The sequence below is a fragment of the Tupaia chinensis genome, unplaced genomic scaffold, assembly GCF_000334495.1.
Source record: "Tupaia chinensis unplaced genomic scaffold, TupChi_1.0 Scaffold142285_1, whole genome shotgun sequence".
NCBI classification, from domain to species: Eukaryota; Metazoa; Chordata; class Mammalia; order Scandentia; family Tupaiidae; genus Tupaia; species Tupaia belangeri.
The window spans coordinates 235,685-248,217 of NW_006202134.1; the positions used below are offsets into that span (position 1 = coordinate 235,685).

The 12,533-nt window shown below is 38.3% G+C and overlaps 1 protein-coding gene and 3 pseudogenes across 1 annotated transcript; 2 read left to right on the forward strand and 2 right to left on the reverse strand.

Annotated features, from left to right (window-relative positions):
• The first annotated feature begins 2,916 nt into the window (after positions 1-2,916).
• Positions 2,917-5,400, forward strand: LOC102496371 (serine/Arginine-related protein 53 pseudogene; annotated as a pseudogene).
• A 100-nt stretch (positions 5,401-5,500) lies between these two features.
• LOC102496802 (mitochondrial import receptor subunit TOM20 homolog pseudogene) lies at positions 5,501-6,144 on the reverse strand (annotated as a pseudogene).
• An 823-nt stretch (positions 6,145-6,967) lies between these two features.
• LOC102497225 (transcriptional regulator ATRX-like) lies at positions 6,968-10,870 on the reverse strand. Its single transcript, XM_014582117.2, has 2 exons — positions 10,777-10,870; positions 6,968-10,260 (listed from the first exon to the last, which is right to left on the reverse strand). The coding sequence occupies exon 2, from the start codon at positions 10,143-10,145 to the stop codon at positions 7,758-7,760; it is 2,388 nt and encodes a 795-aa protein (XP_014437603.1). The 5' UTR covers positions 10,146-10,260; positions 10,777-10,870; the 3' UTR covers positions 6,968-7,757.
• On the forward strand, positions 10,590-11,360 carry LOC102502056 (phosphatidylinositol transfer protein beta isoform-like; annotated as a pseudogene).
• Positions 11,361-12,533: the final 1,173 nt, after the last annotated feature.

Genomic DNA, 12,533 nt, shown 5'->3' on the forward strand with positions numbered 1-12,533 from the left:
TAATTCTTAGAACGAGGAAGTCCATTTTTTGGGTGCATTCTCTTCTTAGATCTTGATTACCAGGGAGGGTCTTTTGGATGAGAAGGCTCCCAGGAATCTTGATAACCTCAGTCGCAGACCAGCTTGATAACTTCCGTCATGAATTGGCTTGAGAACTTGAGCCTCAGGTCAGCTTGAGAACTTTAGCCTCAGGCTAGGGTGGCAGCAAATTATTGGTTATAAGGGCCTAGAAATAAATCCTGACTGGTATAGTAAAGACGAAGTTAATATATACTAGAGTGGAATAGCTATGTTATCTCTGGGGTAATCCACAGCTAAGAGGATGAATCTAATGTCTACATGGGAAAGGAATATGGTCTTGTGAGCAGCTTAATGACTGACCTAAAGGTTACTGTGTACTTGGGACCCTCTACGTGTTGCTCTATTCAACGGCTGTGGCTTGGGGATCGGCAATCTTCCCTTGTCCTGAGATTAAAGGTGGCTCATGGTCTTTGGGATAACAGCACCTCGTGGATGAGCCACTGAGCCCCTCCCAGCTACTGAGATCATTTTGCCAATTAATAGCTTTAACCTAAACCTTTCTAATGCTTATCTATGTAATTCCCAGTAGAAGTGAATGTAACATTCTTTATTGACATTTTCCAGGAGGGTGGAGGTGAATCTAATGGGAGTAATTCCCACTTGCAGTCACCACCTTAGTGGATCCACATTCCTTCAGGACTGTTGTAAAAGTTATAGTGAGGCTGGGGGTGCCTTTATGGGGTACTGGGGTACAGCAATAAGGTTCACGGCAGAGAAATTGAGTGCAGGCCAGTACAGCAACACAATAGAGGTCCAGAACTCATAAAACTGTTGACCTTGAAAACAGTTCTCCTCAGCTGAGTCCTTGCTCTGAGGCATGAGGGGCAGTTCTTTCATACTCAGCTTGTGTTAACTGCATAGTCCCAACAGCTAGCATCTTTTTGTCCTGGCTAGCACTGGGTCTAGGAGGGCACACTGGCTGGGGGAGACTTCACAGCTGTGAAGTTGAACCCAGAGGTCCTATATGGGCATTTTATAATATTTTCCAATGTAGATATGACCTGAAATGGTGTTCACTGACCTTATAACAGTAAAGGTATTAGGCTGTAAATGTGCTATTCTGTAACATGTTCCATCAACAATTTATAAGGTCACCTTTTATGTCTTTGTTAAGCTGATTTTGATGAAAACTTATTCATGTACACGTAAAGAGGAACGATGCTCTGCTATGCTCCCATATGTTGTCAAAAAATTATATTAAATCTTTCAGTATAGAGACCTGCAGGGCTGGTGTACAACTCCTTTGAGACTCTGTCATTAGTCTTTTAAATCAAATCACTAAACATCTAATCCATATGGTGCTGTCTTACACTTATACACACAACTGTATATCTGTGCATAGGATATATATAGTCATCAGGACTCTGTGTTAATTGCTGATCTCTGACACTATCCAATTTTGTTCAATATGTGCTGTTTTATTTATTGAGAAGGATTTTACTTAATGATGTGTGAGGTGACCAGAGGGATAGAGAAAGACAGAAAGGGAGAAATCATCCTCCCTGGAAGGATGTCCATGACACAATCCCTTCTCCATTCTCCTCTTTGGATTTTGGGCACACAACCATGAACGCTGAGCATGAGTTTCAAGCCACTGGGCCTGGGACTCAAACTGGTTGACCAATGGCAGTCCAGCACCTTAAACACTATATCACCTGCTGGGTATCAGTATGTATTCTTTCAATCTTCAATAGTTAAAACATTCATTAAGATCTTGGAGGTGGGTGCAACCAGCAAATGGCTTAATGGTTATATTATTGGACTCCCATATGGCCAACCACAGTTCAAGTTCCAGACCTGGAGGCTTTAAATTCCTGCTAGGGGTGTGTGTGGGTGTGTGTGTGTGTGTGTGCCCAAGAGGAGAATGGAGAAGGGATTGCAGTGTGACCCAGTAGTCGGGGGAATGATTTCTGGTGTTATGTCTCTCTGGTGAGCACACATGTCCTATAGTAAAAAGTCTCTAAAACAATTTTTAAAAAGAACTTTGGAGGTGGCGGTGTTGATGGTAGAGCTGGCAGGGCTTCAACATCATTATCACCCAACCTCCAATGGTAGTGGGGACCCCATTGAGGGCCCCTAGCTGGTCCCTTCCTCTTCTATGCTTTTCTCCATCTTAGTCCCTCTGCCTCCTTCCTGTACCAACCCTTCTTACAGGAACCTATCATCAGTTGCAACTCTAGGCCAAGGGGCACAGGTACTTTCTGAAGTCACACCAGGGGCAGAAATGTGCTGGTGGTGAAGAATTGCAGTTAACTGGGCTTCTCACTCTATAGGCTGACTCATTTGGAGATGCCAAGGACAGTGATGTGTGCTCCAGAGTTCTTATACTGGAAAAGGCAACCTTAAAAATCCTTACCCTTGATGACTTTTTTTGGGGGGGAGAGGTATTTGCTATAGGGCACATGCACTCACCAGAACGAGACAGAAAGACAAAGTGAGAAATCATCCCCCAGGGAGGAAGGCCACACACCCCTTATCCTCCATTCTCCTCTTGGGATCTTGGGCACACACACACACATGCCCAGCATGAGTTTAAGCCACCAGGTCCAAGACTTGAACCACGGTCTACTACATGGGAAGCCAGTGACATAGCCATTACGTCAACTGCTGGTCCCATGACATCTTATATATATTATTGCCTTTTTAATATCTGAGAGCAAATGGGGAGAAATGGTCTCTTAGGAACTTTGATGATCAGTCTTCTGGACTCCCACATGCTGATCATGGATTGAAAATCATGCCAGGCATGGATGCATGTGTGCCTGAAATCCCAGGAGGAAAATGAAGAAGTGTTAGTTGATGGCCATCCCCCTGAAGGGTAATTTCTCACTTCCCCCTCACTACCCAGGTCTCTCTCTCACAAGCACATACACCCTAAGGGGGAGGAAGAAAAAAAAAAAAAACACCCTGTAATTATATTCAAGGTTCTTATGGAGAGCAGCCACTTTGAAAACATGTGATTAACACATGTGGCCTAAAGACACATGTAGATATGTGCTTTTGTAAGCTATTCTAGTAGGGCTACTGAGCAGCATTTACATATGAAAGCAATACTTGCCTACTGTCAATGGCTGTCTTTTTGAAACTCAATACTTTGATACTGCCTAGTATTAGGCTAAAGGAAGTCACAAACCTTTTTTAAGATTATTCCTCCAAAAGGATTTGTGAAATTATATGGCGCCAGTTATTTTTACTACCTTTGTATCCTTGTCTTTAGTTACAGACTCTGATTTTTTAGGTAAAAAGGAGGCATAGCCCTCCGGAGTGGAGCTACTGAATGAACCAACTCCGTTGTTTTGTTGTTTTGTTTTGTTTTGTTGAGGGTTTTGTTTTAAGCACTCCTTAATTAAATTTTATAGGGAGAAAGCAAAGAAGGGAATTTTGCTAGGACCCTCTGTTGTATATTGTTTTCTGACTCTGTCCCAAATTTCTTTATAAACTGTTTTTTGCTCTGGGAACCAAGGCCATATTTTTTGCACAAAAATTAGGAACTGACGTAACTGCTTGATGCTAACTTTATTGCCCCTAGCTTTTAACATGTAAGACAACACATGAACATACATTTTTTTAGACAATTTTGTCCCCATGTTTTACACTGAATAATAATAGAATGCACTCCTTTTCTTGTTTTATAATCTCCTTATTTTACTCTGATATCTTTTTACTCTGGTATCTCTTTTACTCTAGTATTGCATCTATTTCTAATCCGCAGCCTTCCCCACTCAGGAAAATGTGTTTATGCTAAGCTGGCCTCGGCAGATTCTGTCTAAAAAAATGTGCACTTGTGACCAGCGGGTGACATGATGGTTAAGTTGATGGACTCCAAAGTTCAGAGGACACTGGTGACGTCCTGATCTGCAGGGATGTTTCCAGAACCATGGTGCTTGCGCATCAATGAGAGGTGTGAGAGTGAAGGTCCAGACCCAGCTTATAGAAATGGAACACCAGTCATCAGATACTGAGGAAGAAAGCAGAAGCAAGAGAAAAAAGAAACACCACAGTCATCTTCAAGCCGTTCTTCAGGTAGTAGAACATACAGCTGGAAAAAAGGTGGAAGGAAATCAAGATCAAAGTCAAGATCTTGGTTCAGAGATCTCCAGCCTTGTTCACATTCTTATGATAGAAGATGCAGGCATCAATCAAGCAGTAGTTCTTCTTATGGCTCTAGAAGAAAACGAAGTCAAAGTTGTTCAAGGGGTTGAGGGAAATCCTATAGAGTTCAGAGGTCTAGATAAAAAAGCAGAACAAGGTCCAGGCCAAGAAATCGTCCACTTTCCCATAGTCGAAGCAGTGAGAGATCAAGTCACAGAAAAACCCATAGTCTCTCTAGAGATACAGAATGGTGTAAAGGCAGAGAGAAAGAGAAAAAGAGGAGAAAGGCAAGGACAAGGAATTACATAACATCAAATGTGGGGAATCTGTAAACATCAAAGCTGGATTAGAACATCTGCCGCCAGCCTAACAGGCCAAAGCCAGGCTACCGCTGATTCTTGAAGCTGCTGCAAAATCCGATGAAACATTAAAAGCCGAAGAAAGAAATGAAGAAGCAAAGAGAAGAAAAGAGGAAGACCAAGCTACCCTGGTAAAACAAGTGAAAAGAGTAAAAGAAATTGAAGCTATTCAAAGTGATTCTTTTGTTCAGCAGACATTCAGATCAAGTAAAGTCAAAAAGACAGTAGAACCTAGTGAAATGAAACATGCAGCTTCAGCATCTGGATCAGCAATCAGTAGTTGCTGACCCACCCAGTACTGAAAAAGAAATAGACCCTAGCAGCATCCCTACTGCTATCAAGTATCAAGATGACAATTCTTTGGCCCATCCAAATTTGTTTATTGAGAAAGCTGAAGCTGAGGAAAAGTAGTACAAGAGATTAATTGCTCTCTGACAGGAAGGACTAATGGGTAGTCCTGTGGCTTAAGTAATATACATGATTGAATTGACAAAAACACTAGAAATTTAGGTTTTAAAATCCCAGTATTAACTTTTTACTCTCAGAAAAGAATTTAGCTGATTAAATAAAGTGGTATTTTCATTTTTCCCTCATGTAGACCTAAATGTTAGTTCATTTGAACTGTATCAAACCTTGCAATTATTAAAACTAGTGTACAAATTTTAACTGCATGAAAACATTATACTGTTAATAAAAGATAATCATAACCAGAAAAGAAAAAAAAGTGATGGACTCTCACATGACTGATTATGGTTTGAATCCCAGACTGGTGGCTTGCTTTCTCACATTCTCTCTCTCATGAGTATGTGTGCCCTACAGCAAATGAAAAAAATAATAATAAAGCAAATTAAATAATTATAAAAATAATGTGCATTCTTCTGCTGTCCTTTACTTTTTCAGGAGTTACTCCTCTCATGTTATTAGTACATTTTAATTACTTGTTTTAGGAATAAGAGAAATCCATGGACTCTTGGTAACTCTTAAGTGTATTTATAAAATGAAAAGCTTTCTATTAAAACATATTTTACACTGGGAAGAATAAAACAAATAGATCTACACAAAGTAAACTTTGGAAATTTCAGTTTAAGACAGTCCATAACAAGCATTTTTTGCCCTTATTCCCTGGAGCTGCTCAACTTCCAAGTTAATCTTAAACATATTTTTAGTTGCGTTTGGTTATGTTAACATTCATTTCTCACTCCACATCATCTTCAGCCAAGTTCTAAGCACTGACAGTCCTCCGACTGATTGTTGGGAGGTTGGTCAGCAGCATCTAGAACACAGGAGGTGATCATGTCTGCTGCAGCACCTGGAGCAACTGTTGCAGCAGTGTACACACTGCAATGGCATTACTCAGATTGTCCATACTGTTCTCATACTTACCTTGGACTAATTACTCTTCACTAAACTGGATTTCTTCAAGAAAAACTTTCTGAACTGCTTCAGCATCTTTAAGGTCAGGTAACTTGGAAAGGTCAGCTTGTTCCTTAAGAGCTTCTTTTTTCATTCTCATAGCTTGGGGTCACTCATTGCTTGCAGTCGAAGTAGAGAAAGTACCAAATAAACTAAGTCAGCACACCTGAGCAAAGATGGCACTATTCCAGCTTACCATTGTCACCCCACAGAGTATAGATGCAGTGCCTATGCCAGCACAGCAGGTCAGCCAGAAGTCTCAGTGCATAACACGCTGCTCAGACTGGCCACCAGCCAGCCAGGGAGACAGAAGGGCTTAACTTTTAATTATATATTTGTGATTATTTTATTTTTGTGTCTAGTTTTATTTTTCTAAAGGATTAAATGACTAGAAGATATAGAAACATAGAAAATGGTTATAAATATGAGATATAGTATGGGAAGAGGGTAGGTGAAGGCAGAGAGTATGAGGAAAGACATTAAGGAGAAAAGTAGAGAGGCAAGGTATTTATGGGACAAAGAAATGGGTTATTATCTGTTGAAGATAAAGTGAACAGTATTCTCAACAGGACTGGTGAGAAAGGTATACATGTTGGAATATTCACTTTGCAAGCTAAATGATATATGTGATTGAATATATAAAAGAAACTGAATTTTAAAAAAATAGAAAAGCATTTGTTGATGATAACATGTATGGTAATATCCTTGATTGAGCTGATATACAATGTATACTGGATGAAAAATCTCATTTTGTATACTGTATTGATGTACAGTGAATGATTATAGACAAGTAATTTTTTTTCATCTGAAGATAAGCTACTTCATGTTTCCTTGCTATTTATCTTTGAATTTAAATTTCTTCTTTCTCTAAATTCTATTGTTTTTAGTCTCTTATCAGAAGAGACATGACCACCTTCTTTCATGAAATATTTCAGTATCAGCTGATGAATAATCTTGTCTCTGTCTTGAGCTCTTTTCAGGCACATTGCGTTCCTTCTACCAGATGCCAGATGCTCCATTCCTTTTTTTTTTTTTTTTTTTTTTAAATCTTTGGAAGACTCACAACTATCTCCTCTTCCTGGTATTACCAGATAATTCATAATTCATTCTTCTTTATACACACACACACACACACACACACACATATTACTTTTCTTTTCTCCATCTGTTTTGTCATTTTTATTTTGCTTCATGCCCTTAGGAAAATGAGAAGCTTCTTCATCCTCAGATTTCTCAGTGCCATCAGGAGATGATTCATACTGTTGTCCCATCTTATTTTTTCCTTCAAGTTTGTAGTTTTCTTTCCTTTTTTCTCAGTTCCCTTTATGCTCTGCTTTTAATCCTCTTCAGAGGATTCATCACTCTCTTCTTTCTTTGTAAACTTCTCAGCAAAATCAGATAAGCCACTCTGTACTTTTCTACACATTTTAGTTTTCAGATGCTTACTCTTTTCTTTAGTTTTGGCAATCATTTTGTCCTCTGGAAAACTAAAATTCTCCACTTTCCCAGAAGGCGGCTTATTATTATCATCAGAGGAAACACCTGGTTGCTGCCTCCTACACAATTCATCAGAATTCCATGATGGTCTTATCTTTATCAACTGTGCTTTCTGCTGAAGAGAAATTCTCTCTGGTTTCCTTTCCGCATCATCAAATGATCCTTCCTGTGCAATCTTCAAAGTTTCCTACCCTTGATTATTCATCCCTTTTCTGCTGTTTTTCATGTTCAGGCTGTTATGATAGATTGTTTTATTCATGCTCTGTATCACTTTTTCTAATTTTGAGTCATAACTATATTTGCAATGCATTTTTGTCATTTCCTTTTTGAAATTACAGAGCATTTAGCTGACTTGCCTTTTTTAACATCAAAATCCGAACCAGAAGTTGAACTTTCTCGTTTCCTTTTTCCTTTATCACTTTTCCTTGTTTGAGTCTTTAAATCATACAAATTCTTATGATTTGTATTAGTGTCATTAATATCAATATCTGAAGAACTGTGGCTCATCCTGTTTACCTCTCTAAGGATTGCTAGCATGTCATTAGAACCTGAATTTTGATTCATAATCTTCGATTGCTTAGATTTAGGCAATTTATTAGGTTTTGGATTATTTACAGCACTGTCAGAATAATTCTGCTTGTCTTTTTTTCTCACTGTTTTTAGTTTCTCCTTAACTGTTTTATGACTTTCATGTGAATTAGATGCTATGAGGTTGGTTTTGGTCCCTTGCCTCAAGGGTGTAATCTTTACACTTGGAGATCTTTGAAGATCAGACTCTTCTAAAACAAATGAAACTTCATTTTCAACTAAATGCCCATTATTACTGTATTCATGTCTAGGCCCACATTTCTCTGACTTGGCTTTCAGATTAGAACTTTTATAGCCATCTTGTAGAGATTTCTGACAATCAGCACCTTTAACTGGGGAACTAGAAAGGGAAACAGGAGTGAGTTTAACATATAATTCTTTTGTCACTTTAGCTGTGTTTTTTGATTTAATACCTCCTCTGTTGGCTTTTGAAGGATTATTTGATTTTACAGATGAACTTTCTAGCTCTTGGTTAGTCCCATAGTTGCCATCCCCTTGATAATCAGCTGAACACTGAACTTCCATAGCATTCTCTAGATTATCAAAAATGTTTTCTGGAACTGAAGGAACAGACACAATATCCATATCTAAGTCTTCAGAAGTGTTTGCAGGTTCACACTGAGGTTCTTTTCTGTCAGATTTCCTATGTTTACCACTAGTATTTTTATTTGATCTTTGCTCCTCTACTGGAACACTCTGATCCATATGCTTACTATTTACCTGTTTTCTTGTCAGTTTACCTTTTGATTTTGAAATACTTTTCCTTTCCAAAGCATGAAGTTTTCCTCCTTTTCGTATTTTTGTTTCAGACTTACTATCTATGACTTTGTGCTCTTGGGTATTTTTCTCTTTGTTTACAGCATTCAAAGCTTGAATCTCTGAATTCAAATGTTCTTCTAAGGCAAGATGAGCCTTCTTTATATCAGCCAACACAGATTTAAAAGCCTTAAGCTGATGCAACTTTGTAGCAGAACTAATTTCGGAATTTTCTGTTGCCTGCTTCAAAAATTTAACATAATTGGAGTTCATGCTGGCTGTGGTCTCAATTAGTTTTTTTACTTTCTTTATCATTTCTTTGGGCACAGATAGTGCTGAGTAAGAGTAGGTTACAGAATCAGAACACGAAACATCTAATTTCTTCTCTTCTCCATTGCAATTTGAACAATTCTTTGGAGAAAATCTGGGAATATGGTCATACACTTTATTACTCTGCTCATTGTTGACTTTTACCTTCTTCTTATTTTGTTTTAACAACTGTTCTAAATTCTCAAACACACTGTTACATGCAGAGACCAAGTCCAGCAAAGGTGCCGGGTGACAAATGTAGCAGTACCACCGGCTGTTTTCATCCATTATTGTAGACAACTCCTTTCGACCAAGGTTGCGCAAAATGCACTTTTTGCAGAAGGCATTATGGCAAAAGTCGCAACAAATCAAATTTCCACCTTCTGCACACCACCTACATTGTTCATCCATTCCATGTGAGTCACGGCTAATATTATCACTCATGTAATACTTAAAGCAATTCTTACAAATAAGAACTTGCAGTGAAGGGTGTCTATAAATGGAATTTTTTTTGAAATGATTGACTTGTTGTCCACAAGCTGTGCAGCTCATAATCCCCTGAAGCCCATCTACTCTATGTTTGAGATTTTCAGTTTTCATTTTACTTCTGCTTCTAAATTCAGGCCCTTTAAAATCATCTTTTCCTTCATTCAGTACTGGCTCTGGTTGTACAATCACTGTACCTTTTGGCAAACTTTGCATAGTAATAACATTTTCTGAATTTTCATTAGAAGCATCTTCACTTACAGTTCCACCCAAAAGTTTTTCATCATCAGATTCTACATACTTTGTTACAACGGAAGGTTTCCTCTTCAATCGCGATGATCCCAAAGATTTGGATTTTTCTGAAGAGATAGCTCCCTCTTCCTTGCTGTTTTTCATCACAGCAGAATTACATCCAAAGCCACTTATTTTATCTGTGCTATGGTTCATCGCAAGTCGTGGAGGTGAACTTGTTTCTTCAGATTCCTCTAATGAGTGTGCCAAGAAGTCATGAAGCTTTTGCACCAATGTATTCAAGTTGCTTTTGCTCGTGCGCTCAGAAGTCATGATTTTGCTTGAACGCGTGTCAGCTTCTGTCCCGTGTGATTTTGAAGTTCTGGGTCCAGTACTTGAAGTGAAGATTCAGCTTTGTGGGAACCCACCACCTTAACCTCCACACCACCTGCTGGGCAAAAAATATTTGAGTTTTAGTACAATTAAGTCACACTTTTCTCTTAATTCAAAACTGTATGAAACTAAGGACTTAAAAATATATAAAAATGTGTACACGTGGCTGTGGTCTTTTTTTCTGGCTCTCATGCTTTAATATGAGGAGGCCAAGCTCTGGCCTGTCTCTAGTTCCCTGTGTCTACAGATTTATTTCACATCTGTGAATGTATCCCTCTTTCTGATTCAGTACCAGAATTTTTTCCTGTGAAAATTCTAATTCTTAAAAAATATTGTATTCTGAAGGGGTGGTACCAGCAGTGATGGGGGGGATATCCCAGGGAGATGGTGCTGATTAACGAATTCCATATGGCTTTGCCATGTTCTTTTCAGAAGTATCAGGTTGGGCAGTTTTTCTCTGTTGTAGAAGTCAGTAAAAATGAGACCAGTGGTGAAGGAATTAAAGTCTTAAAGAATGAACACTATTGAAAAGGATGGAGAAAAGGGACAGTATACACACAAAATTTATTACCTAAAGAGCAAAGTTTCTGCATTCATGAGGATGATTGCTTCTGAGGGGTCCTTGGTGTTTCACAAGAAAAGCTGGAATGCATACCCCTTCTGTAGGACAGCTGTAATGAATGAATATATAAAATATGACTTCTTCAGTAAAACTGAAACATAGCACAAATCAGACTTGGGAAAATTAGAAAGTATACACGGATTAGACCCAAATACATGAAAAACTGTTGAAATTGTCCACAGACATATTGCAGAGTCAAGTTGTACCGGCAGACTACAAAGCTGATGAAGACACAGCATTATTCCACTCAGTCAAGACCAAGTGAGGAGCTTTTGGACCAAACTGAAAGAAAGATCTAGCAAACAACTGTCCTCAGATGTGTGCCTATAAGCTGGTGACCATCAAATTCAACTGGTAGAGACTGCAAAAGCAAAGTATAAAACTTTATGTAGAAGCAAGAAAAAAGGATGCTTACAAACTTTCATTACCAGCTTTCTTTTTTTTAAATTGATAAATGGGTCAATTTGACAATAGAAGACATTACGAGAATGGAAGGAAAATTTCAGAAAGAACTAGAAACGATATATAAGTAGGGTTCCATCTCAGGCACGTTAGCTCTAATGTCTATATGAGTCCCCTGTAGGGTGAGAGACAATATTAAACTATTTACATAATCAAGGTCAAGTGACAGGGGAACAGGTACAGCCAGTGATAAGAATCTGACCAACGTCTTGCAGTGTTGATGTTTCCCAGATGTGCACTTGTGATGTACACACATACACAGGTTCTCTCTATGTGTGTGTATATGTCTGCAGCTGTATGAAAAACACAGATCTGTAGAGCTACAGATCCAGATATACACTATATGTATATACATACAAACATACCAAAGGGATTAGTACAATTTCTCCCAAGTACTATGCTTATCTTCATCAAAAATACAAAAGAAAATATTTTCAGTAAATATACCAAGAACAGATTTTAATAATTATCAGAGTAATATCACTCATGGACAAATTGATTGCAATGTAATACTACCTGTGAGGTTTCATAAATATCAAGTTGGGGAAAAATATAAAAAAATACCTATATATAGTACTCTGATTTTGACCCATGAAAACTCTCAAGGAATGAGCACTTTCCTAGGTAATTATTGCTAAAATCTTAGCTGAAAAAGTAAAGAACCACCATGAGAAATTAGAGAAAAAGAAAGCTTATGCTGGGACCAGCAGGTGGTATGGTGGTTAAGGGTCTGGACGCTCTCACATGGCCGACCAAGGTTGGAGTCCCGGACCTGGTGGCTTGCTTTCTCACTTTCTCTTTCTCTCTCTCTCATCAAATTAAAATAAATGAATAAATAAGTAATTTGTTTAAGAAGAAGAAAGCTTATGTACTTACTCCATGAGAACAAGATCAGTGCATTAACCACTACGCCACGTAATGGTCCCATTAAAAATCCATTTCTAAGTGTAGTTTATTTGGAATTAGTGAGCTATTCAGTTTTCACATTAAAGTCTTTACACCTATCACTTATATATGTGTACCAGCACCAAAGGGGAAAATATCAACTTTGCCCTAGAACAAAATCTTTACATATATGATCTGGCTCTGGAGCTAAGTAACTATATAAAAGGACTTTATAAAATTCCATTGTTAAGTATAGTGTATCCAAGAATAGATTTGTTCAGTTTTCAGACTGAAGCACATTTACATATGGCTTATCCAGGTGCATCAGCAGAAAAGGGGAAAATCCCCACTCTGCCCGA

Excerpts from the sequence above, each read along its gene's own strand:
- LOC102497225 (XM_014582117.2), bottom strand. The coding sequence starts at position 10,145 with ATGACTTCTGAGCGCACGAGCAAAAGCAACTTGAATACATTGGTGCAA.